This window comes from Coturnix japonica, chromosome Z, assembly GCF_054131305.1.
Source record: "Coturnix japonica strain WE chromosome Z, WE-NBRP24, whole genome shotgun sequence".
Lineage (NCBI taxonomy): Eukaryota > Metazoa > Chordata > Aves > Galliformes > Phasianidae > Coturnix > Coturnix japonica.
In genome coordinates, this window is record NC_140702.1 from 63375782 (window position 1) to 63403611 (window position 27830).

The 27830-nt window shown below is 39.9% G+C and overlaps 1 protein-coding gene and 2 long non-coding RNA genes across 6 annotated transcripts in view; 1 reads left to right on the forward strand and 2 right to left on the reverse strand.

Moving 5' to 3' along the window:
• The window catches only part of EGFLAM (EGF like, fibronectin type III and laminin G domains), a 72094-nt gene extending 71636 nt beyond the window's left edge, over positions 1-458 (reverse strand). Inside the window, exon 1 of one of the 2 annotated variants that reach the window (XM_085528796.1) lies at positions 41-458. In XM_085528796.1, coding sequence (XP_085384922.1) covers positions 41-143 — 103 coding nt within the window. In that variant the 5' untranslated portion in view covers positions 144-458. The remainder of the gene's footprint in view (positions 1-40) is intronic. The other variant, XM_015848483.3, reaches the window with a different exon arrangement.
• On the forward strand, positions 372-27344 carry LOC146754146 (uncharacterized). Its single transcript, XR_014939366.1, has 2 exons — positions 372-658; positions 27008-27344. It is a non-coding gene; the product is annotated as an uncharacterized LOC146754146 (long non-coding RNA).
• Positions 10627-27830, reverse strand: part of LOC107305858 (uncharacterized) — a 115203-nt gene continuing 97999 nt past the window's right edge. Inside the window, exons 1-5 of one of the 3 annotated variants that reach the window (XR_014939365.1) lie at positions 20110-20217; positions 19415-19486; positions 16656-16807; positions 15538-15675; positions 11236-11498 (exon numbers count right to left, since the gene is read on the reverse strand). This is a non-coding gene — a long non-coding RNA (uncharacterized LOC107305858). Of the gene's footprint in view, positions 11499-15537; positions 15676-16655; positions 16808-19414; positions 19487-20109; positions 20383-27830 lie in introns of those variants that run through there. The other 2 variants (XR_001551906.3, XR_014939364.1) reach the window with 2 other exon arrangements.

A 27830-nucleotide genomic window follows, 5' to 3' on the forward strand; every position in this document is an offset into this window, starting at 1 on the left:
TCGCGGAGCGCTCAGGCCGTGAACCAGCGGGGCTCCCTACCTTGACGCCGGGGGATGCTCCTCCGCGGTGCGGCCGTGCAGCCTAAGCACGAAGCCAGCAGCAGCAGCAGCGAAGCAAGGCGACAGCCGCCCGGCACCTCCATGTGCTCCGCGTTCCCCCACCGCCGCCCGGGCCGGGGGCCGAGGCCGGCGTCCCCTCTGCGCGGCAGCCGGGCGGGGAGTAGGGCAGAGAGGGCGAGGCGCGCAGCGGAGGGGCTTTTACTCTCGTCGGGCAGGGCCGGGAAGGGAAGCGTGGGAGGAGGATGCCGGGGCCGGCCCTTTAATGGGATTACAGCCGCCCCCGGGGTGGGCGGCAGCGCGGAGCTCGGCTCGCACCTCCCCGCGGGACGACGCCGAGAGCTCCGAGCTCCCGAGTCCCGCGACGCCGCGGTGCTGCCCCTCGCCCGGCGCCCCTCGGGGTCACGCTGAACCCCGCCCCTGAGCCTGGGATGTCCTCGGCCCTCTGCCCTCCTCCGGGACCCCGGCTTGGCTGCTCGTCTCTCCGGAGGAAACTGGCGTTAACGCTTAGGGCTTCTGCCCGTATTCCCTGCGAGGGATGGGGTAGAAGGGGTAGCTCTGGAACAAGATAAGGAGAAGATTCGGTGGGGAAGTTGTTGAGGTAAGAAGATACATTAAGCTTAATCCTCCCAGATGGAGGCTGAGACCTACCCCGGCCAGTCAGACTAATATAGACACTTGATGGAGATTAGAGGGGATGAAGTGAGGAAGGCAAGGGGAAGTCACAGAGTTCGAAGAACCAGGGGGAAAAACAAACAAACAAACAAACAAAAAAAAAAAAAAACAACAGGAAAAGCTGAGCAGGAAGCAGCCAAAGCATCCCTTTTGAGCAATAGTGTTTGTGGGACAAAAACCCAAACTCATTTAGTCGAGTAGATCTTTTTTGGATGCTTAACAAACAGAGGAAGGTGCAAGAAACTTTGCATTAGGCAGATGTGGGATTATCTGCCCTCTGCTTTAGGTCTCATCCTAATCTTCATTAGTTTAAACCCTGAAACATCAGAGTTGTTACGTCTTAAGGGTTTGTGTGGGCTTTGTTTTTGAAATGAACTTGAGTTATTTGTTTTGCTCTTCACTTTGATAACTGACTGGTTTGGGTGTCCATATAAATTATGCATATTCATACAGTCCCTTTCTGAATGTTATTAAATTCATAACACGAATGCATTGTTTAGTGACTGCCAGGCTCTGATTTTATGACATAGGGTGGGAGGAGGGAGAGGGAAAATGTAAGAGATCAGAAGAAAAGCTGGCTGCAGGAATAATGCTGAGACAGGAAAAGAAGGAAAGCTGTAACCTTTCAGGGTATGAGAAAAGACAAGGAAACAGTGATGAAGCCCTTTTGGACAAAATATCAGAGAAAGGGATTTGGAGCCCATGTCATTTAAAAACTCCATGAGAGCTTCAAGAAGTCATCTGAGGGGGAAATCAAAGCTGTCACCAGAGATGGTAGAGGGAACATCCCCTGTCTACTCCAGGGATGAGGTAAGGAGACAGAAGCCTGGTTCCCATGGAGAGCACAGTATGAGTTTTGGAAACATCCCTGTAGGAAGAACATGCCCAAGGCTGTAGAGACTGCAGATGAGAAGTAGCTCTGCTTGCGTATTTGAGATGCCAGTGGTTTCTCTCACATGCTCTTATCAGCCAGCCTGCCTATTCAGAACTGGAGGAATCACAGCACGTATAAAAGAGCAGGGCCCAGGGCAGGAATTCCCATCTGGATTGTACTTCACACAACAGAAAATGAACTCAGAACTCCACATCTACACAAAAGCTGCATGTAATCGCTAACTCATAGGTTAAAATGGCAAAGAGGTCATGACAAGGAGTGACAAAGACATCGTGGCAATGGGCAGACAGAAGTGAAGTCTGTAGTTTATGCATTGTTCGAGCAATAATTTGGCATAAAAAATGTTACTATATCTACATTTCTTCTTCCTTAATGCCTCTCCTTTATTTTTGGTGGTGGACAGAGGAACAGTTCATTGCCTGCTGAACATCCTCCACCAGGGAAGACTCTAAGCCAGGACACTAATTTGGATACATCAAACTTGTGTTCAGGTCAGATATTACATCCATCCTCCCATATAGTAGCTGTGAGAAAGAAACAGGCTTCTCTTCACTTTTCTTACTCTAGGAAACAAGGGGATACAATACAGAGCAAAGTTTCTCTCATCTCTCTCTCTAGGAGTCAGCACATGGCCCATCTCTGTGCCTAAAGGAACAGGAATGCAAGGAATGATTTTCTAGGGAGCCTGGGAAGGCAGAAGAAACACTCATGCTTCTTCACACTGAGATCCACTCTATCAGCAGTATGTCCAGGACATAAAGGAAAATGTTCAAATATGGTCATAATTTCCCTTTCCTTTTTTTGAAGGTCTTGTGTAACATGACTTCGCTATTTTTATGAACATCACTGTGGACATCACGTCTTAGGACACCAGCAGTTTTTGCAGTGACCTACACCATTATCCATTCATAAAACAAATAAAAATAAAGAAAAACTGCACAGTTATTTTCAACATCTGATTTAACAGTAAATCCCCGAGGAAGCAATTTGCTGTTAAGAAAAGATAAAACAGGATGTCAAACCAAAGGCTCTTTAGTTCAAGTATGGAATGCTTTCTCTGTGGGCAGTTGAGCGAGGTTAGCAGGCTTTTCCATTGTGATTCATGGGAGAAAAAAACGTGTCTTTGTTTTAGGCCTTGTCTTCATTTAAGAGACATTTGCAATAAAAGAAGTGTATGAATTTATAGCATTTTCCAGGGAAGCTCCATATGTGGAAATATTTGGTCCAGAGTAAGATTAAAAGAAAATCTGTGAAGTCTTCTGGACTAGAAAAAATGGGGCGTATATGGTGATACAGAAGGTTTTACTACTTTTGAGATGTTTTCATGATGATATTGTAACTCAATTAAAGAAGTTGAGAGTAATGTATGTGCTGTTTCACAAGTGTGAAGTACATATTTTTCTCTCTTCAACTGAAGTCTCAAATTTTTTTGTTATTCTTCCTCTTTTTTTTTTTCCTTTGTAATCTAAGATTTTTGAAAAGATGAATTCTGAATAAATAACATTGTGTCTATTCAACAGTATTACATCGTTGATTTTCGTTAAGTATTTTTCATGGATTGCACAGAATCATAGAATCACAGACTGGTTTAGTTTAACTTAAAGATCACCAGGTTCCAACCCACCTGGCACAGGAATGGTTACCACCTACCGTATCAGACTGCCCAGGATGCATGGCCTTAAATGCTTCCAGGGATGGCGCATCCACAGTTTCTTTGGGCAACCTGTACCAATGCCTCACCATCCTCTAAGGAAAAAGTTTCTTCCTAACATCTACCCTAAATTTCCCTTCTTTTAGTTTAAAGCCATTCCCCCTCATCATTGTCAGACAATATAAAAAGTCTTACAAGCCCTCCTCAATAATTGGCAGGCCGCAATGAAGACCCTGCAGAGCCTTCTCTTATCCAGTGCAAACAAGCCCAGATCTCCCATCCTTTCTTCACAGGAGCATTCTGATCACCTTTACAGCCTGCTCCAGACCTGCTCCAACCACTTCATGTCTTTCCTGTGCTGAGGGTTTCAGACCTGGATGCAGGTCCCAGGTAGGACCTCACAAGGGCAGAGCAAAGGGGAGTGGCCACCACCTCCTTCTCCCTGCTGCTACCCCTGATGGTGCAGTCCAAGACGCAGTTGGCCTTCCAGGCTCTAAGCACACACTGCTGACTCATGTTACGTTTTTCATCTACCAGGATCCCCAGCTCCTTTTCTAGAGGGCTGCTTGCAGTGAGTTCTCCCAGTTTGTACATATATCTATCTGTGATGGCCCCAATCTATGTGCAACACCTTCTACTTGTTCTTCTTGAACCTCATTCTGTTACTGTGGGCCCACTTCTTAAGTCTGTCCAGCTCCCTCTGGATAGTATCTCTTCCTTCTATTGTACCAACTATACCACTCAGCTCAGTGTTTTCCACAAATTTTGTACAGGTACACTCAATTCCAATATCTATTTCATTGATAAAGATGTTGAAGAGCACTGGTCCAAAGCTGGAACCCTGAGGGACACCCCTCATCACTGGCCTGCACCTGGACATAGAGTCATTGACTACAGCTGAGACCATCAGACCAATTATTTATCCACCTAATAGTCCAGCCTTGAAATCTATATCTCTCCAAGTCAGAGATAAGGGTGTGGTGCAAGACGTGACAAAAGCATTGCAGAAGTCCAGGTGGATGAAATCAGTTGCCCTTCCTTTGGGACCCTGGGATGCATGTAGTCCAACCCCATAGACTTGCACACATTCTGCTGCATAAATTAGTCTTTGATTTGCTGTTCTCATAGTGAGATGGATAGGCCTCCTTTAACCCCTCACAGGAGGTTCAGAGATGTAAGAGGCATAGAAAATCTGGCTGCCAGTGAAGTCTGAGTCAAAGAACTTGTTGAGTGCCTCAGCGATCTCCATGTCTGTTGAATCCAGTTCTCCCTTCTCATTTACCAAAGGAGTTATATGCTCCTTTGCCTGTCTCTTCTGATCAGTGTACCTCTTTATTTTTCACACCCAAGTTCAGTTCTATCTGCACTTTGTGTTTACTGAGCACATTTCTGAGTATTCAGACAGCATCCCTGTGTTCTTCCCAGGCTACTTGTTTCTGCTTCCACCATGGGAACAATTGTTTGTACAGTTGCATAGTTTTGCCTTTACTGCAGGAAACATTCAGCATGTACACATTGTCTCCTGGACTCTAAAAATAATAGGAAGTGTCAAAGGATAACCTAGAACAAGCTACTTTGGGTGTCATTGTCGCTGTTTCTGCTAGTAGATAACCTAGTCATTTATCTCATGGTTCTTCCTGCAGCTTATCTCTCTCTCTATCTGTCTATCTACATTTTTACTTTTCCCCCCATCCTTATTAGAGTTGAAGAATGTTCTGTTGGAACCTCTCCAGTAAAACTCTCTGAGGGTACTGAAGTCCAAGCAGAGCTTATGAATGGCAATTGCATAGAGATTTCAATGCAAATTTCACCTCTTTGAATTTTTAAGGTATGCTAAGGTAATTTACACATTTCTCCATCATGATAACAACTCAATCATGAAATATTAAATGTGTTGTATAATCATATGCATGTGCTGATATATAGTATTATATAGATCTGAGGATCTATTTGTTGACTACAGCAACTTGACAAAGGCATGGAAATGGAAGGACCATTAGCTTACCAGTTTTCAAATACAAGCCTAATAAGTGTAAACATCACTCAGAACAAGCAAACTTCATTTTGACAACACACATTTAGTTTTATAGCAAAAACAAACAAATCACAGTAATTTGTATTTTATTATAAATCAATTTGAAAACAGTGATGCTTCATGAATGTGTATATTCCCTGCTTCTAACTAATCATTATAATAAATACTTGCCTAACTGGTAAAAAACAAAACAACAAATAAGTAATTAATTATCTTGCAATACAGTAGCTGTTTACACTTATTATTTCATTTATCTCTTACATAATGTCATTGATGTGCATAGAGTGTATATTACAATATGCTGTCTAAAGTCATAACTTTTCTGCACACAGTTTCCCTCTGATTTAACAAATAGACTGTTTTGGATAGGCCTATTTTTTGCACAGAAGACGGTAGACAGCATTTATGAGCATTTTGTTGCCCAGGGTACAAGAGAAGTCTAGAACACAAACAAAGAACATCTCCAATATTCTGCCATTTTTCTAAATGGAAAAGGGGCCCTGCTGAACAGCTCAAGCTTCCCAACAAGCTTAAGGATCAAGGGTTCTGGAAACACTTGTTTTCCTGCAGAATTAGTAGGGTTTCTTTTCAGGATAATAGGGATCACATAGAAAAGAAAGCTATCTGGAAATGATGAAGGGCTGAGTTTATCCTATTAGGTTCTTAACTTCTGACACCATCTAGTTATTTTAGATCTGGATCTGAATTGAGCTTCCAAGGCTCTCTCCCTGAGTATCAATCACAGGATAATATTTTGTCAAGAATCAGAACTATTTTTAAAATTAAGAATTAGTATTCATTATACTTTTAAAACAATATTATTGTGCAGGATAAACACTTAGCGCTTCTTCCTTCCACTTGTGGTCCCACTTTAGTACTTTGTTCATAATTTAAACTAAATGTGATTATTTTTTCTATCCCAAAATTTCATTAAACATTTATTTTCATAAATAATATTGTATAAATTGGCTGTGTAGCAAATATTTTTGCAGCACATCAGCCATGGGTTATGATGGAACTATGCTAAAAGTTCCCAAAGGTGTGTTCCAAAGATCTCCCTGTGTAAACTTAACCTCAGGATGAGCAGAACAAGGAGCCACACTGCAATAGGGCCAGCAACATGTCTAGTATCTTATAAATCCAAACCTTACGCTTGTGGTTTCTGACAAAGTTGTTGGCTTATTCCTTCTATCAGAGTTGTTTAAAAATTTATAGGTTCCAGTTTTAATAACTTTGCTTTCCTTCTTTTTCTTATTCTATTATTTTGTTTAGGTAAGATGGAGAATGCATTGTCTTGAGCTCGGAAATCTTTTCATATTGACATTTATTCAGCTCAGAAAGAAAGAACAGAAGCACAGAGATCCAAATTAAAAAAAAATTGTCACAGAAGGATTTAAGTGTAATGTTATACATCTCTCTTACCAACTCCTCTCAGGTCAATTATTTACAAGTTATATTCCTTGTGATTTAACGAATCACATTCTTCTTGTTAGCAAGTGAATTCTTGCTAGACTTGGGACCGATGATAAATGAAATGAAAAGAAGCAGAAAGAACAAATGAGCTATTTTACAAACCTAAGCATAGATTTAGTCACAAAGCTTGCTGGCACTCTCATTACATATTCAGTATTTGCAAGACTGGGAGATGTTGCGGGAATAATGCATTGCCCAGAGTAAGCTTTTCTTTCTTCACAGTTTATGATGATGATATAGAAAAAAAAAATAAATGACTGATTTGCAGATCATTGGAGAGTTCAGAGCATCATCTCTGTATTTATTTTCCTACTTCTTCATGCTGCTCTCAAAAAAAAAAAAAAAAAAAAAAAGACTTCAAAAAGTTACTTTCATTGTTTCTCTATTTTATGTATATTTAATGTATATACATGATCTTCTCTTTCTCTCATGTGTCAGTCTCACAGACCAGTGTGTAGCTCCTGCTTTCGTGCTTTTGACATAATTTCCTGGGGTTATTCCCTCTAGTTTCCTGACAAGGATTTCAGAGCAAGGAAAGAAGAGGCAGATTGCTAGGAACCTATCCAGATTTTACATCGAAATCTGTCAATGGACTTGCTGGCTTTTTTTGCAGTTAATAAGAAGGTGAGGGAATGAGTTCTGCAGAAACAAGCCTTAAAAGGGCCACAAACTGTAGCTTTTTCAAATCTGCTTTAATTCCTACTCTGCTGGAAGAAGTGTCCATACACTAGAGCTAAGTGCACTACCATCTACTTCTCCTTTATGTGCATAAGTATTATGACTTTCATTAATCTCTATTAGGAAAAAATGAAGATTAAAGGAGAGAATACTGCTTCCAATTTATCAATTCATCCTTACACTGATGTAATTTCTGTGATACAGATAACAACTTTATGTAGCAAATTTTGTCAGCAAGAGGCAGCAGGGGTGGTCTCTGTGAGCAGAGCCCATCACTGCCTCATGGCAGAGAAGAGCCAGCTCTGCTGTTCCAAAGGGGACACACTGCTGCTAAAGTTGAGCCATGAGCCACTCTGGATGTGCTCTGGAAGAGCAGAAAAACTGCTATGCAGCAGGAGCTGGGAGAAAGGAGTGAGAAAGTGAGAGAAGCAGCCCTCCAGGCACCAAAATCAGAGCAGAAAAGGGGCAAGAGGTGCTCCAGGTGTGGAGCAGAAGTTACATGCAGCTTAGCAGAGGCCCAAGGTGGAGCAGCCTGTCCTGCAGCCCATAGATACCACAAGCAGCCAATGGAGGAGCCCATGGTGCAGCACCAGATAAGGCCTGAAGGAGGATGCAGCCCATGGAGAGCCCACGCAGGAGCAGTCCTGAGTAGGAGCTGTAGCCCATGGGGAGCAGCCTTTGGTGGGACAGGTATGCTGGGTGAGCTGGTGCCTACCAGGAGCAGTGCTGGAGCAGTGCCTGAAGGGTGGGTCCCGTGGTATGGAGCTATGCTGTGGCAGTGCTTTGAGAGCTGACACGTGGAAATCCCATGAGGATCAGGATTAGATGATATTCTGTGGGAGTGATCCTTGTGGGGATCCTTGGGGGAGTGGCAGAGATGAAGCATTTCAGACAGATCATAGCCCCATTTCCTTGTGCTGCTCAGAGGGATGAAGTAGATGAGGGTGAATGGGCACAAAGTATTTTTAGTTTGCTTTTATCCGTCACTGCAATAAATTACCTTAATCTCCCTATGCTGAGTCTGTTTTGCCCATGATGGTAATTGGTGATTGTATCAAACCTTGAGTCCTTTCGCACTGTGTTTTCTCTTTAGAGGAAGAGTGAGGATTAGAAAGCAACTGTGGTAGAGTTTAGCTGTCCATCTGGGTTAAGGTGAAACCACAACAAATAAGCAGAATAAATGTTTTAAGCCTCATTTCTCTTGATCATTTGTGGGACCTATTCAGTAACACCTATTCAGCATGCCTCAGGGAATTACCTGATTTTTCCACTTCATGTTCACTTCTTTGAGGTGCAGAAAAGAGAAGTAAAGGATGGATCTGCAGAAGGAATGCCACTTTGGTTAGGGCCATTAAAGAAGAAGAAGACCACAAGTTCTTCTAGATTACTCAGTTGGTCTCTTTTGCTTCTTCCATCATTAGGAGCTGGAGGAAATATAGAGACTTAGGAGAAGATGAATTTTCTTTTTAAGACTAATGATCCATGGAAACGCAGAATGAGCAGTATATACAGTGTGGGTGCCCAGTCATGCTCTTAAAGTCTCAGTTTCTGAACACAAGATCACCTCATTTTCAACACACTCTACCACATTCCACTTTACCTCTGAGATTCAATATTAAAAAACTTTTATGCATCGCACTGCCTTGTAAGTTTCAATTACATAAAAGATAAGACATCTCCAAGTAATTCTCCTCAGTGATTTGTCTCAATGTTTCTCCGCTTTTTCCAAAAATCACTGAAAAGTCCATACACCACAAATTAACTCAGTGTCTCAGAAACAAAAAGAGAACAGTGTAGAGGTAGTTCCAGCTATCTCTGAGTTTGAAAAGGTTCTATGAAGCTTCTGAAAACTCATAAAACTTTAAAAATATCTTTAAAATAGTTTTTTGTGATTGCCCTAACAGAGTAATAATACTTTTTAAAACATAGCAGGTAGCAAAATCCAATCAATAGGCCATTAAGATACTGACAGAACCAAAATAGGATTACATGGCAAAGAAAATAAGAAATCACTAACTTTTTCTATTTCTCAGCCAAGAAAACACAAGAAAATTACATTATTTATTTCATAAGCCTAACCTGAAATCATTTTATCTTCTTCTTGCCATCAGAATACCTTCTCCCAAGTTCCACCCCTTCTCTTGTGTATAGATGTGATACTAGTGAGTTAATGATGGGCTGAGGTTATTATAAAATCATTATTCTTACTATTTGGACTACAAGATATTTTACAAAATGTAACAGCTTTCTTCTGTTTAATCTACACTAGGTAATACTAATTTCGCCAAATTCTTGAGTGACAAACTCATCTTCGGTTTTTAAACATAAGGGTTTGCAGGTCATCAATGGCACATGAATTGATGAGGCTGTTAATACATCAAAGCTGGGAGACTTCTTACTTCCCACAAGACCACAGTGAATATTTCAGTAGCCACTCAATAGCAGATTTAATGGACAAGGTAAGCACATCATCCATTTTCACTTTTATTTATACTGTCTATGCAGTAGATTCATGTTTCAAGCTTGAACACTTTTGATAAGCTACAAAACTCCATATGGAAAATTATGCAGGTCTATAAAGTATTTCCATAAGAACGCCTGTACTACCCTCTGACCTGTCTGTGCATCTCAGTTTCCTTTGACTCAGGCTTTGAAATACAAGGCCAGATTCTTCCAGAACATATTTCTAATGCTAAGGATAGGTCCTGCGGCACGCATTTCCACTCAGTGTTCACATCATGGTGTGGGGTGGTGTGCTACAGCCCACCTATCTATCCTGAGCTTATTTTCCACATAACTTAACATCTCATTCTATCTGAACTTTGAGGAAAGAAAACTACTTTGAGGGGGACAGAGAAGTGGAACAGGCTGCCCAGAGAGGTTGTGGGGTCTCCTTCTCCAGAGACATTCGGAACCCACCTGGAGGCTTTCCTGTCCACCCCACTGTAAGGAACCTGCTTTAGCAGGGGAGCTCCACTAGACCATCTCCAGAAGTTCCTTCCAACCTCTACGATTCTGTGTCTGTTTGACTCATCAAGTGCATGTGCTACAGATGAATAGGCTGTAGTATCATCTGCACAGATATGCAACTAGGATGGTAAAGTTAAGGATTAACTAAGTCAGTGACAACTCTAAAAATAAACGATTTAAGGAGAAAAAAGGTTTTTTTTTTCTTTTAATATTTCATTATCTAAGGCCTGAGAACTTTGCATTTATATGGGACTTCCTTACAATAAGTCACATCTTTTTAAATTTGATTTGTTTTACAAAACTTTGCAATATGAATATTTAATTTGTACCATTGCATTTTTGTGTGGGTTTTCCTTTCAGAAGCACAGGAAATATTTCAGAATACACAGGAGTCCTAGGCAATGTGCAAAAGTTCTTAAATTCTGCCCAGACAAAATTTCCACACAGAAGAAAGCCCAGACAAACGGTAGCCCTAACTATATCTAATAACAACCTACTTCACATTTATGTTCTATTAAGTGATTAGTTCTATCAAAAATTAGATAAATTACCCTCTTTGGAGAAGTAACTAAGTACTGACCTTTACACTGCTTGAAAAATGAAAACACAACAGCTTGTACCCATAGTAATCTATACATGTCTAACTATATCAGTGGAGCTATTCTGGACTTATACTACCATTTTTCAGTTTAAAATCGGGTTCAAGACAGAAGTGATAAAGAGCATAACAATAACTACAGAGTAAATGTAGTGATCTGGGCAGCTTTCCGGTTTTCTGGTTATCAAACAAGAATATGTTCCTTTTTATTCTTTTTTATTTTTTATATTTTTTATTCATTTCTATTTTTTTACAAATGGCCCTCCACATAAATGAGTCAAATCTCATGGCCGCTGGGTGCAGGAAATCCAAGGATGTTATTAAGAGGAGATAGTCATTTTTTGCTAAATAAACCTCAGCTTGTGGCTTTATCTAGACTTGAAAAAGCAGCAGTTACCACAAATGTCATGGTACTACATCCACTATTTGTGATGTCATTGTTACTTCTGCTGAATGGACAGGTGACCTGTAAGAATATAAATGTACATAGGTTACACTGAAAGTTGTAACTATTTTATTGTTTTCTACATTTGTTCTACAATGGATACACAGAGCACAATAACATTCTTTGATAGAGAAAATTCTCAGCCACGAAATGTTGATGTTTTGTCCAAATTTCAGGATATCCAGAAGGATCACCTCCTTTCCTATCCCAAAATACAGTTCACATTACTCTACCTGCTTAGTGAAATGTTAAGCCAGATCCTCTCAGCTTCAGAAAAAAACAGCCTTCTCCAGTGACCAGGGGTTTGGTCTACAGCAACACGAAGAATAGAAATATACATGTAATTTTATTCTCACGTGAATGTTGTTTGTGTTTTCTAAGCCTTTCCACAAGATTCTAAAGGCTTCTTTTCTCTTCCGATACAGATGAAATGCAATGATGATCATATCTTCCCATTATTAAAAGTATCCTATTGTGATATTTAACACGACAAATTATTTTAATTTTTTACTTCACAGAGAGAAGATATATATTTGTTTCTCCTTCCTTTGACTATTCATGTAAAATATATATATATATAATAAAGAAACAAGTACAAAATAAAGACATTTCTATAAAATCATGTTAAATATTTACAGGCTTCCAGATACACTTTGCTAGCAGAAATAACAGACGGAGGTCTGTATCAATTTTACTGCATCTGTTAGAAATCGTGCTGGTTCTTGGATGAAACCAATTTAAAATGTATTGAACCCTGTTTTACCGATGGTATATTCAGGTCTCTACCCTGAAGAACTGCTCTGTAGCTTTCTGGGAAGAATCATTTTTCATTGATTTATTTCTATTCCTGTAAGCTATACTATTTTCTGCTGAGAGAGAACCATAGATCTGTCTACTACTGTTCCTTCTACATGCAATAAAATTCTAGTTATCCCAGGCTCTCTGTTCTAGCATCTCTGCACAAGAGGCATATGCCTCTCTCTTTCAAAGCCTGTCAGTTCTTCAGGATCTCACTTAATCCCATCTATGAAATGTTGCACAAATGGCACATAACTGGGAGACTAACGTGGTTTCATCTTAATTTGGAGAAGTGTTACATCAATATATACTGCTGAAAACCAATATTACAACCTTTCCACTCATTATTAAACTGATACTGACTTTGATGCAGACCTTACTTCTCACTTTACTACTATTTTCTCTGACCAGCACAATCAAAAAGCTGCAGCATGAGCAGGGTGTCTGTGTGCCCTGCCTTCTCTGATGTCCCAAGGATGCTCTGGCATTGCACCACCCTTCTCTCCAAGCTGCAACTCACAGCCACCCTGCAGAACCGCTTGCTGCCAGAGCCCAGATCCCACATTCAAAAATCCACAGCTTGCACACAAACACAACCACATGATAGCAAGCTGTTCTGTAGGCAGGCCACAGCTATGAAGCAGTTATGACAGCACTAACATCTGAACCCAATTGGAAGGACTCTGTCCTTCAAGTGCAATAGACTTGGTGTCACTACAGCTGTGGCAATCCTTCTAGACATGCGCAGCATATGTTTATAATCACATGCTGCAACCAGTTCTCTTGCTATTTGCAAACCCATTGTTTCTAAATGCTAGAAAAACAAAAAGCAAAATTGTTTTAGGGGTAAAACTTTGACTAATCATCTTACTGTGAACTAGAAGGATTTCAAACTAAAAAAAAAGAAAAGAGAGATCATCTGAGAATGTAATCATGCAGTTTGGTATGGGCTCATGGACTCTCCTTCTCACTAAATGTTACCCAGCCACATTATGAGTATTTAAATTCTCTACTCATGTTCTAAGTATGCAGTATACTTCATATGTCATGCAGAGCAATTAGAAATGAAACTTTGAACAGATCTTTTCAGTTAGCTTCAGCTAGAGCCTCAGAAGTGATCACGCTAGGGTGTGGGGATCTGTGAAAACTGGGGATAGTTTGCATCTATTTATTTACTTTCTGTTGTGATGTGCTGCTTAAGAACTATATTTTCACCATCACAACTCAGAAGTCTGAGTAAATAAAAATGAATTCATCCTTCTAATATCATAAGCATTCAAAGCCAGGCTGGATGGTGGTTTGAGCAACCTGGTCTAGAAGGAGGTGCCCCTGCCTATGTAAGGGGGTTGGAACTAGGTGATCTTAAAGGTCCCTTCCAACCTAAACCATTCCATAATTCTATAAGATGAAAAGCTGTGTCCTACTTATGCAAGGAAAGCAGAAGTAAGAGAGTGGAGAAAAAAAGATTTCCTCTAATTCCTGAGCAAGCCAGCCACCTCAGAGGGGTGCAGACAGGGTAAAAAATTACAAAGGGAAAAAATACAGATACATGTTCTTCCAGAATATGAGGGGGGAAGGGGAGCAGAAGGTAAGGCTAAAGTCTATGCAACAATCTCCACCCAGAGTGGAGCTGTTTCTCTTGTCCAGGTTAGTGGAGACTGGAGAGCCCTCAGGAGGATGCACTGTTCTTCTGGAGGTGATGAGTCAATTGGGGTCTGTTGTGGAAAACCTTGGAGAGTAGCAACAGATTTAAAATTGTGAGAAAATGAACCCCAGAAAGAAACTAGAACAGAAAAGGAAAGCACACATAAAAATTAGCAATTTGTTAGCTGCAGGCAACTGGAACATTCACCTTTTCAAAAGCATTTCTGATAAAGAAAGGGACTGCAACCATGCATTCATTCCTATTTGTGTAAATAAACTGAACAGGAAGGCTACAGTTTCTCCCTGGTTTATGGTCTGGCAGCAGCTGGCAGATATAGCTGATGCTGCCCTTGTTCCTGCCCTCCAGCTCAGAGTGTTGCAACCATATCAGAAATAAAGTACCCACTGTAATGGCTGCAATTCCTCATATGCAACCAAGCAGAGACTAGACACCATAGCTAATTTTTTCCCATTTGCATAGAAGGAATTGCTAAAGAGAAAAACAGCAGTGGCAGGAATATTCAACAGAGAACAGTGACTTTGATTAGATTTTGATATGTTCATTATGCCACAATTGTATCTCAGTTGAAGAACATACTTCATCCACTGGAAGTGTGTGTACATCAGTTACTACTCCTTTTAAAAACTGATTTCAATTCAGCTGGTGGAGATGTGTAACAGATAACTTCTAGTGACTGAGCATACCAAGTTAATCTATTAAACAGTGCACTTAATTAACAGTTGGCATGGCAAATTCATTCTCAAGCTAATTCCATAGCCAACATGAATCACAAGGAGAAAGAAAAAGAAATACTAGTGAAGGCTGCATGCAAGAAAGTAGTCCTGGCATTTACATCATGATGTTATGGTTATTCAGTATTCATCACTCAGGGAGTCAGAAAACCCTTTTCAGAGAAAAGTCCAAGAAAGTTCTACACAGTCTGTAAAAGACATAATCTCTTTTTTATCTTGAGTATTAAAGAAGGGAAAAGGAAAAGGAAAGGGACAGGAAAAGGAGAGGAAAATGGAAAGAGAAAAAGGGGGAGGGGAAGAGGAAATTAAGGTCAGAGGACATAGATTGAGGATGGGGAGACTGTTGGAAAGAAAAAGGTTCTTTCTTATGTGATTTAAAGATAAAATGTGAAGGATGAGAGTAAAGGAACCAGCTCAGAATTACAGTTCTCTTGAGAAGATACAGGTCTCTGGGTCTCCCAGTTCTTAAAGGAAGTATTTCAGGGAAGCCATAAAGATTGTGTATCAAAGTTAAAGTGTTCAATTAATATATATTTTAGCAAAGAAAAGGAATATGTACAGAGCACTGAATTAACTGTTCTATCATTTTCTATGAAAGATTACATTAGTAGTGACTTTTTTTGTGCTTGCTAAGAAGATCAGCATCCAGCTGTTTAACTGAAATCAATCTGGATGGAAAAAGAGACTGACTTGTTTGGGGTAGAGAAAGGGTGTATTAACCATCCAAATGAGGGCAATTTTGATACAGTGGAAGGCTCAATGCTACTCTACACAATAAAACTCAGTGGAGAGACAACAGATTCTTTGTTGGAGCCTTTTCTAACATTTCTTGTGCCACGACCTAATCACGGTATTTTTAACATACCATTTTCTGGAGTCCCATTTTACTCTTTTTTTTTTTTTCTTCTGGTAGCAAGCACCAGACAGTTGTGTCCTTCAGCAACAAACCAGAGATCAGCTGCTCACCCAAGGCTCAAGAGTCCTCATTCTGCCTTCACCTGGCCTGGAAAGAATGAAAGAATTTTTACTATTTTCAACTGAAGTCTACTCTCATGTTTGCCAGCCTACCCCTCTTTTTTATGTGCACTGTAAAGCTCCAGCTCCCAGAGTTGTCAAATACATGAAGAACTGAGGAATTTATTTTCAGGCCAGTATTACTACATCTGAACTTTCATTGTCCCCCACCTTCCCTGTCTTTCTTTGCAGACACATGTAGTGCCTTCTGCAGGGGTGTGTAGTTGGCAGATCTCAACACTGGAGCTATCTTAAAGTAAACTAGGATATCAAGTTATTTATATTTGATCAAATAAAAAGCAAGAAATAAATGTATTTTAATATTATCTGTAAGATCAGCCTCAGGTATCTTGGTATCTTGTCCTGGTAACCTCAGACAGCTATCTTTCTCTACAAATGAAATATAAAATCTGTAAAAACAGAGTATCCCTTATTTAAATATATGTTTCTAGATTTTAAAAATGCCCCCCTTCTTTTTTTTTTTTTTCCTGCCAATTGATTCTTTGATATGTCACTCAATTTACCACTTTGCATGTTCTTCAGGAAGTTTGGAGACTTTCCTGTTCCAAACTGCTGCTTAAAGAAACAAATACTACAGAGCTTTCTTAAATGTGTAAGGTACTGGAGAATCCTGAAGTGAAGTGTGAAATGATCTTCCCTTTGCACTACCATCACATGGAAAGCCTTTTGTCATGTTGACAGTGACAAGTTCCTCATGAGATGCACAATAAATACCATTTGAATACAACAGCCACACACAGACTTGCACTCCTGAGATTATTCCTTTTTCAGTGTGAGGACAATGGGTACCACAATGGAAACTCACCATGCGTGTTTGTCTGTGATGCATGGGGGAGGAAGTGGGAATCCACACAACCACGTTGAACATGTGTAATGGAGCTCTGAGAGCTGAAGTGATCTGTATGGCACATGTCCAGCTGCACGTGTCTGCACTCTGCTTCCACTCACAGGGCAAGATGACAGCAACGTCCTGAAAAATGAGCCTTCTCCCATTGCCTGAAAAATTACTGCATGGTATCTGCAGCAACTCTCAATTCCATTTGCTTCTCAGTGTACTCCAGGACAAAAATCTTGTTTTCTGCTTGATTGCTCAGATGCTACTAATAAAGAAAAAAAAAAAAGAAAAAAAAAAAAGAAAAAAAAATAAGGTCTGGAGTTGTGATTTCATGCTGTAACAGGGCAAAGACTGCAAGACAGCACCTGAAGGAAAGATGTGTATGATCCCAGGTGAAGTCTGAGTTCTCCTATGAATCAGTTAATACCGGCTTCTAAGATGTAATGACCAGTGAGGCCCAGAAAACCTGTGTACAAATCTTTGTATGTCAGGATGGCCACCCTTGAAACAGCTAGGATGATTAAGTGGAACCATAGAATTACAGAATCATAAAATCATAGAATATTCCAAATTAGGAAGGACTCATAAGGACCACTGAGTCCAACACTTGTCTCCACACAGGATCATCCTAAAATTTAAACATTATGTCTTGGAGTGCTGTCCAGGCGCTTCTTGAACTCCAACAGTTCAGGGCTGTGCCCTGCTCTGCTCTGGGCCCAGCACACCCACTTCTCACACACCTTGCCCTCCAGTCCCTTCATCTTTTTTGCAGCCCTCTTTTGGACACTCCCTGGTAGTTTAGTGTCTTTTAGTAATGTGGTGCCCAAACGTGCACCCAGTGCTGGAGGTGCAAAGGGCAGAGCAGAGCAGGACAGTGACTTTTCAACAGGTTAGTAACACCATGCTGGATGTACTACAGGATACAGTTGGCCTCCTTGGCTGCCTGAGCACACCGGTGACACATGATCAACTTGCTGTCAACCATCACTGTCAGTGGGGCTGTTCTCCAGTCTATCATCCCCTATCCAAGCATACAGCCAGGATTGAAGCTCAAGGAACTCTTGATTGCAATGCAATGACTAATCTTGCCTTTGAAGATAGGAACATCCTTAAAAAAAACATGCCATTAATTAGCATGTCTAGCTGGTCTGCAGGTTAGGAGATTAGCCTTATCTTTAACCAATTGTAGGCCAGATGCTGCATCAGGGCAGTGGTCAAGTAATAAAAAATAGGCATGGAAAGACATCACAAAAATCCTAGGGTGTACTTGCCTTGTGGAAGACCACACAGTGCCCAAACTCACGTAGCTTTGCAAAGTGAGTATCTCTTATCTGTGTGTATGATTGTCTTACTGCATACCAGGTAACAAACCCACCCTTCAGACAAAAGTGACACAAGGCACTTCGTATCAGTCCATTGGTGTTTAGGGGTGAAGGAGATAAAGAGCAGGATAAGAGAATGTTTTAGAGATTTAAGCTTTAATGTGTAGGGTAAAGGAGTAACAAAATAAAGGATATGGGAAAGAGGCAACAGCAGTGGCTGCAGGGTAAGTGTAAGGAGCCCAATATCAGTTCTGAGCTCAATACAAGGAGACTAAGTTCACTTGAAGCATGAATGCTTTTCATTTCAAGAAAATTTGCAGAAAATCACACTTAGAGAAGCGCTGGTCATGAAGAGAGGCACGAAACATATTAGACATCAGTGTTCTGAGCTACAAATGCAGCAGTTTGGAACATGCAGTAGAAAAGCAGAAGTTCTGAGGACTTTTTTGCTAACTGTAAAGAAAAGAATGGCAGGCTAAAGTGAGTACTCCATCTTACTTCAGCTGGGCATAGATGAAAGCTCTGTACATTGATACAATAAATGCTGACATGAATGGAGCTTAACACTGTTGATTCCTGACTGTGATGTGGCAGAAATCAGGATTTCTTTACCTTAACGCTGCACAGATGTATATTCTTCTGTTCCTGCTCTTAAAAGCTTTGCAAAATGCAGAAAATGAGCAATACGAAATGCTGTGCAGGTGGAAAAATACACCAAAGTTTATTTTTTCTATCCATTCAGTTTTCTTTCAGAGACCTGTCTCAGCTTCTTTTTCAAAAGTCAAGTGGATGAATGAGTACTGGAGAAAGGTTCCCTGCGTTTGTTAATGTAAAAAGTTCCCTCTCCTGGGAAAACCTCAATTTGGGGAAAGTATTTCAATTTTCCAAAACAGCATTTTAAAACTGACAAAAATACTTCATTTAAAAAATGTCAGTGTTTAGTTTGCAATTGCACTTTTAACTTGGGCTGCCATTTAAGTATTACTGTACAAGGAAATATCAATTTAAAATCAAATGCTTTGGTCCAGATTTGAATTTCTGGAGAAGGATTGGTAGCAACAAGAGGGGAAAGAGTACCTTACAAAAGACAAATAAATCAACATCAGTCAAAAATGTGATGGCACTGTTGCCTGTGTCCTGAAAAACTTCAAAGATTAATAAATCCTGATAGTAATTTCTCTTTGTTTCCCTTAATGGGAGAATCCCAGAGAAAAAAGATCTTTTCTTGTACAGAAATCTCTTTAAGAGTGAACTGTAATGATATTTTACAGTTTGAAGTCTCTTACAGTTTCTATAATAGGTTACAATTAGGTTTCATGTTAAAATTTGTCTCCTTATTGTTTCTTTTCTCTTTCTAATGTTTATTCTGCACAGTGCTAAATTAACAGTAATTTCTTCAGCATAAAAGGCAAACACAGGTTTAGTTTAAAGCCGGCAGGAAGCAGGCTATCAGCATAGATAAAGACAAGGTGCAGCCTCAGATTCATTGCTGTGACATATTTACTCTGCCAGTGTGGTTCAGCTCAGGGAGTGAACATCACCCAGCTTACCATGGAAATGACACCAGGTGTGAAGATCCCACCGTTCTTTTCAATTCAATCCATCAGACTCTGAATTCATCACTGAAAAACAATTAATGTAGTGACGGAATTTAAATTGCTAGGAAAAAAAAAAAAAAAAAAAGTCTGTTGTCTCATTAAGAATTAATAAGAAGAACGAGCCTAGAAATACAATCATTCTATCTGTTTCATTAAAGTTCTTGTTCTCATTATGCTTTACCTCTCATACACCAGAAATGTGTAATTTCTTTCTTGCTCTGAGGTATTTATGCTATACAAACCTCATCTGTCTAGCACCATTGATAGTCATTTATTTTATTGTACTGTATTTTGTATTCTATATTCTTCAATTCCCACATAGAGTAGGTGAGATAGAGGCAAAAACAGTGAATTCTAGCCTCAGTCTTTTCATTGACTGGAAAGGGCCAGAAAGCTGCAGACGTTATAACTGTATTTATAATTTAAAAAGCAAAGAAAATAGATCTGGAATGCTACTACTGAACAAATACTTGTTGTTGAGGATGTTTAATATTTTTCTTCAAGAGAATGAAGTTTGTTTTATTCTACCTTCAAGCCAAGGTAAAACCAACATATAAACACACACTCATAAAGTAAAAAGCCCAAGACTGAAAAACAAAGAAAACAAAATATTCATGCAATAGTAGTGTAGGCTTCAGCTGACTCACCCAAATGTTGGTCAGTGTCTTCATTGGTACATCTTTCTTATACTCTCTGAATTTCCAGATGTTAAAATACACCAGGCTAACAAGCAGTGAAACTACTGACAAAGGAAAAGAAGCTTCAGTACTTAGGGCAGGATCTCTTTTCTCCTCTCTCTCCTTATACTGTAAGATTGGTCATGATCCTGGGGCCTCATCACTGCACCTCAGCAGAAGGGTTCTGTCCTGTGCACAGATGCTGGGAGGCCCAATTTGTTGCAGTCTACAGCTGTTGCTGCACTGCAACAATGAGAAACAAAGAAAAAAAATACACACGAAGCCCAGACTACATAAATAAAAGTTTCTTTTGCAAACAGGGAGTGCTGGTGGGCTTTTGGACATACAGGAGAGGTGGCACTTTCTTACTCTACCTGGAAAAGACCACACACTGCAGCTGAAAGAAGGTGCATCATGACCGCACCAAAACAGGACTGCTGAGGAGTGCCCTTCTGCCAGGACTTGTCCGCACACAACCCCTTTTGTCACCCACAAGCAAATGTCTCTGTGGGTGCTTGTTCTGCAATATGATACAGCCGTATGGAATGGTTCTCAGATGGAAAGCAAATCATCAAATAGCAATAGAAATTCAGGAATCGGGTCACCCTGATATCTTCAGTCTCCTGTTCTTGCCCAGGATTAGAGAAAAAAAAAATGAGACTCCCAAATACATCTTCTTTCTCACATGATAAATGGGACATTTAGATTAGATGTCAGGGGGAAATTTTTTACTCAGGGGGCTGTGAGGCACTGACATGGGCTGCCCAGAGCAGGTGTGGATGCCCCATTCAGGAGGTGTTCAGGACCAGGTTGGATGGGGTCTTGGGCAGGTGGGTGGCAATGAGCCCACAGCAGAGGGGCTGGAACTAGATGACTTGCAATGTATCTTTCAACCCAAGCCACTCTATGATTTGTGTAGCTCTGGTGCAGAGGCAGAAATTATTTCTGTGGGATGAGTGTAAAAACCTATCATTAAATATGTGCATTATATTACACCTCTGAACATACTTTTGATTGATCATTCTTGCTGAGAAAGGCAGTTCTACACAGTTCCATATCCTATCAGTATGCTGCAGATTTCTTAGAAATCTCTAAACAGGCACTATTTCCTTTCCTTCTACAGTACAGGGTTTCTGTACTGCAGGAGAATCACAAGCTGTGCTGTATCCAATTTATCATGTGGTAAATAGCATAGATGTGTATACTTTTCATGTCAGAACACTTCCTGCAAAGCATTTTTGGGGCCACTGCTCTCACTGAATGGATCTTTGCAGGCTGAGATCAGCTTGTAAAAGTTTTGGTCATTGTGTCTAAGAACCAAGTTCTGTTCTCCATCTGACTTTCCATGCCCCACACCCCTTTCCACTGTTGCCTATAGCTGGTAAAGCTCGTAGTTTTGTTCTGTTAAACAGCTCCTGCACACAGCCTGACTTTGTATTCTGTGTGTCTATAGGCAATGTCTGATGAGAGGGGGCATTGTGTCACTGAGAGCTGCTGTCTGGAAAAGTATTCTGATTGTGTGTAGTGCTATTGTTGTTCAAAGCTGTACCCTAAATTCTGATACAATATTCAAGGGAAATACATATTTTAGCTAGGGATCTGGGCCGTAAACCTCCAAAGGCTTCAGAACTGGGAGTGTGAGAGCTCTGATGAAAATGCAAAGTTAACACTCTTCTGAGTGCAGAATAAGGTCTAGGAGAATTTAGACCTTTTGTGTTCTTTTCTGTAAACTTCTCATTATTACTGAGAAGACAATTACATAGTGCAGTTCAGTACTTGACTATGGGTGTAGAAATAAGTCTTCTGGGAGAGATGCAGAAAAGACAGCAGCTGACCACAGCAACATGCTCTGGAAGCCATTGGGAAACAGAATGACAGGAGAACACAAAGGCAGAAGTTGTAAAGCAAGCTCTTGGAATTTATTTCAAGCTGAGAGTGAGATGTTTGTACTGATTGGAGTGAACAAGAAGGAACCCTTGGAAGAGTGGTTAAGCTTAGGAAGGAATAAACACAGATGAAGGAATTACACTAGCACGAACAGAACTCACTGAAATTCTCTGCCCCCCAAATAACTACCAATTCACCTGATGTTCATTGGTCCTCTGAGAGTATAATTACTGTCCCACAATGAGAGCCACATGTTCTGGAATCTGGAGATTAACTCAGCAGTGCAGATTACACTGAAAAGCAGTAAGTTCTTAACCTACACAGCCAAAAGGAAAGCTTAGAAATTTAGCTGAGAATAAGTGATAACAGTTGTCAGAAATAATGGTAATGAAGTGTATGAGCTACTCTTCTGTTTTAATGAGAGTCCTTGTTTTAGACCCCATTGAGTGCAGCAGGAAGTAATATCCTGGGATGCTGTAGGACAAGGCTCCCCAAGATACAGGCTTATAGAACTGGGAGGAATCTACCATCTTATTTTTCTCAGGATGGTAGGCAATCTTAAAAGACTTCTGTATGATGACACCAATGAGAGCAGCTCCATGGGTACTGAGAACCCAGCTTTCTTTCATCAGCACTGGAGATGACAGATAACAAGTCAATCCTTTGAAAGGAAGATATTTGTTATACACCTTACATTGCTCTCAAAATTGCTTCTGTTTTCTTTCATTTAGCTGTACTAGAACTTTCTCAAATTGGTTATGATGTTAAGCTGTCAGTGAGTATCTTCAACTGTTTTCAGAAGGGCTGATTTATTTCCAGTCTTTACCTGTAAGATCACTAAAATATGGTGGATATACTATCATGTGGCACTGCGGAATTGACAGTCCCCAGTTCCTAGAGCACAGTCAGTAGTGCTGAAACTATTTTACAGGGGAGAGTGTGACAGTAACATTCACTTAACCAGTGACAAAACTGAGCACTAAGGAAGTGGCCTTTCAGAGACAGCTAAACCACACAAGGTCAAAGCTACTCACTAATAGTCTAGTGTTAGGATGTCTCCTCTCCCACTTATTTGCCAGAGGAGTGGTTCCATGCATCACAAAGGACATTCCTGAATCTGTTCTTATTGCACTGAGTTCTCATCATTAGTATTTCTAGATTCAAGGCAAAACAAGCACTGCAAATTTTTAATACAAGTAATTTGTGTTCTTCATTGGCTGTAGCTGAGTGTAAGTTCTCTACTGACTGGAAAGTCACTAAAAATGATGCTTCAGTCCATTATCATAGCCCTATGTGTATCTCTTTACTTCTTTCTACTCCTTTAAAACTGACTATGTAACTATATTGATAGTAAAACTTCAAATCCTCTTTTCAGCAAAGTCAATGAAGGCCATGCTAGACCATATTTTAAAAAGAAAAAGAAAGAGAAAAACAGTTCAAACTACCCCGGGTCCTTTTACTAGCAAGAATGGAATACATGGGCTATGTTAAAAAAAAAAAAAAAAAAAAAAAAAAAAAAAAAAAAAAAGGCTGATCTGGAAAGGGAGTATGTTGGAGGATAGTACCCCAATTTTGTTAACATCCATGGGACAACCATGGGAGTGCTGGCAAGATGCTCAAACAGAATTCTCAGGGCTTTTGTGGTACATGCTCCAATTATTGTGATATGAGTAAAGGAGGGGTTGTTCTAAGGTATTAAGGTATTAAGGTTTTAAAAGTGTTCTAACACTTTTGGAGTGTTACAAAGGCATCTATTCTACTTTTCAAAGCTAGTTAAGTTGTGTACCTAAATTAATAATAGCCTTGCTATCCTAAACCATTTCCTTGGATACCTAGATACAGTTTTACTTCTTCCACATCCTTCCAAATGCATGGCACATCATACTTGGCTGTAGCGGGGTAAAACTGATATTAAAACAGAAAGAAGGGCCTTATTCAATGGGAGAACAGTTCTTCACTTTTCTCTTTTTTTAATGCAGCAATACAAATATCTTATTTACTTCGTGGTAGATTATGAATGTGTGACTGCTAGCTACACAGTGAAATGAAAATTAAATCTTCACCCAATGGGCTTTGATGGAGCTTGCAGGAAGCAACATAAATAAAATGTATTATTCATTCCTTCCTTGCTTATTTGCTGTTAAGGATATGAGAATTTGCTGTTGAAGTGGCTTATGATTTCAGAGTGCAATAAAAATGAAATCAATGGCCAATATGTCCAACATTTAGAAACAATTCTTTATGCTATAAAACTTTATTTCCTATGGTGCCTTTCATACAAACTATATCCCAAAAGGTTATGCATACTGAAAGAGCATAATTACAAAGATAAATAATAAATAGGAAAAAGAGAGTGCAGTTAAAGGGGTACCAGCAAGGGGAAAAACATAACTAATATACTATAGAACAAATGCTTCTTTGCTTAGCTTTGTAAAAGGATATTGGTAGATTATGATTAACTTGATGGAATCCTGTTTGAAGTTGTAAAAACTCTGACATACACCATTTTCAGAGGCCTCAGTCAGCAGCAGTTTATTAACTGCTGTGCTGGAGGATATGCTAATGTTTGAAGAGCGACAAATCAGGCTCATAAAAGATAATGGGAGTCTTTCCTCTGCTTTCACAGCGTATTGGATTGGACTTGAGTGTGGTTATTAAACCAGTAACTTTCATCGTGGTTTTTTTTTTTTCCTTGGTTTTTTTTTGTTTTTTTTTTTTTCATCCAGAATGACAAACAATCTTCAAAGAAACAAAAGAACTCTTGTGATTCTGGATGTTTTATGCTATCTTAGCATGTTTTACTCTGGTGACATTTCATGAGATACTTGGCACAAAAATATGTTTTCAAACTGTAAAACAAACTCTGTGGGGGAAAAACATAAAAGAAGAAATGATCAGGTTCTTCTGAATTGCAAAATGATTGCAGTAGATGAAGTACTAATTGACACAGTTTTTCGATTCAGCTGTTTTTCTCCTGATAAAGAAGTTCAAGACATCCAAGTACAGTCGGTTATGGTATAAACTAACAAACAAAATACTTGCATTGAAAGCAGAATGAAGAATAAATAAAAATGGTAAAAATACTGTCCTTAACCTAACTTATTTCAACTTGAAAATCTACCTTGTAAAAGCATTGAATAGGCTCAGTTTTCTATCTGTGTATCTACAGGCACTTAAATGAAAATAATACAGGCTCAAATGTATGATGCTAGTCTTACAGATAAAAAAATATTGATTTTCAGACATTTATGAGTGCAGTAAATTTAAGTGGAAAATATTTAAGGAATAAGAAAATGATTAAAGAGAACAATTTCTGTACATGATTACTTTACTGTGGTAGGAATGAGGAAAGTAAGAAAGCTTTTTAAATAAAAGACAATGTTAACATAAGAGAAAACTTGTTGCAAACAAGGCCTGAGCAAATTTAATTTGAAACCCAAGAAAACATTACTAGCCAGCAAAAGAACAGTAGCTTGAGCAAGCCCTCCAATATAACTGGACATGGGGCAAGAATAAAGTATGAAGGCTGCTCCAGAATTCAGTCATAGAACTGTTTGTGTTGGAAAGGACCTTAAAATGTCACTAGTCAAACTCACCTGCATTGAAAAGAGACACCTACAGCTTGATCACATCGCTTAGCATATGGCCCTTCCACTGCATCCAAGGAAAGGATATCAATCGTCACTCCAGACAACCTATTCCAGGTCTTCATTGCCCTTATTGCAAAATACTTTTTCCTTGTATCCAGTCTGATTCTCCTGTTTTAGTTTGAAAGGGGTCCTGATAAAGAATTTCTCCTCTTCTTTCTCAAAGCCTCCCTTTTAGATACTGAGAGGCCTCTCTCAGGTTCCCCCAGAATCTTCTCCAAGCTGAACAGCCCCATCTGTCTCAGCCTGTCCTCACAGGGAAGGTATTCCATCCCTTGGAACATTTTTCTGGCCCTCCTCTGGGCACACTCCAACAGGTTGATGTCTCTCCTGTACTCCACATCTGGATGCAGTACTCAAGTGAGATCTCACCAGCACAGAGCAGTGGAGAGGTGTCACCTCCCTCTATTTGATGGTCATGCTTCTTTTGATGCAGCCTGGTATATGGCTGGCCTTCTGGGCTGTGAGAGCACACTGCTGGTTCATGTTCAGCTTCCCATCCACCAAAAGAATTTTACAGTGTTGGCCCTTGATGTCAGAGGCCATCGTGATGTTGGCGGTATGGCAGTAGAGGCTGAACTTTTCTGTCAATACCGTTATATGTCGTTGCCACGTGACAGATGGCACCAGGGGGTGTGTCACTGAGTTCCTCCATGTGGAAAAAAAAAATGACATCCACTGACAATCATTGACACTCAGTGGATGTGAATACAGTGAGGTGGTGGGTAAAGCTTCTCATTAGTAGCAACTGAGACATGAAAGACAAGCTGCATTCTAGACAGCCATGCAAGTTTTTACAAGCATGACATGCAGGCTCTTGTTCATCACTGGTAAAAATTCACAGTTAATGGTGGTGACAATATTGAAAAATACCATGTTATAGCTGAACAAGCAGTGTTATTGCACTCTTTGTATCTGTTGTAGTTTCCATGGAAATAAATGAGGCATTACTTTCAGAGTGACCTATGTAGTTTGAAGATGCTGCTAGGCTGGGATAAGAGGAGATGGCACACCACAGGAGGACGTACTGGAGAAATCCTTTCAGATGTCCCACCTTCCTAGAGTACTGCTGCATTCCAGCTTTTCTGCTCTACTCCAAACATTCACAAATTCAAGAATGTCCTCTTTCCATTCCTATATCAAGTATCTTTTTCTCAAGCTCCTTTCTTCCTACAGTTTTCTGCATTTCCTTCTGCCTTCCTGAAGTCTCTTCCTTTCTAACTTGAAGGTCAGTATCTAATCCTCTTCCTCAGTTGTTTTCTTATAAGTACATGACAAATCTTCCCACAGCTCACATTTTATTGACAAAGTCCCTATTGCCTCTTTCACCCCAGGCCTGCTAGAAAGCTTCCCGTGAGATGTGGCACAGCAGAAGTATGAAGTCAAAGAACTCCAGTTTCCACAGAGTCTGATGAGAACAAGCTGAAATTATGAAAGGATTTTCATTCTCCAGAGGGAAGATAAATTTATTACAGCCTTGAAGAAAATGAGGAGCACTGAAAATCTTACCAACAACAAGGAGGGAAAACTATCTTAGTCTATCTTATTTGTAAGCTGGTAAATGCGTAAAAGTTAATGGACAGTTATTTTGGATTGTCTGGATTTATCTGGTTATCTGGTTTCACATAGACACCATCAGCCTTGGAAAAAAAAATAAAAATTAGACAATGATTTCAGATAATGTTAGTTTAGAGCAGATGACTCTCACTCCTCACTTGAACTTTACTAAAAGCCTTGCCTGGCGGGCTGGGCTGTGAAAATGCAGAGATTTCCTCTCTCAGCAGAGGTATTTTTAAAATATGATACTTTAATTAGTTTCATATTATATTCTCAAGCTCAAGCTGAACAGATACTGCAATAGAGAACCATTTCAAAGGAAGCAAGAGTAGAAACTGTTGAATATAAAATTTCTTCCTATTGGTATGAATTTGGTTTCCAGGTGTTGTTTTTTTTCTGCATCATTCTGTACACTTCTACCATGTAGAAACCCTTGTGGTTCTTAAAGTTTATGGCCCTGTAGACCAATGCAATAACCTGTTTCCTAGGCCTTAATATTGGTTCTAGTAGTATGCATCCTAACATGGGAAGACGTAATACAGTCTAGTGACTACATAAAGTTGGACAAATTCTATGTAGATAAGGTAACGCATTTTAACA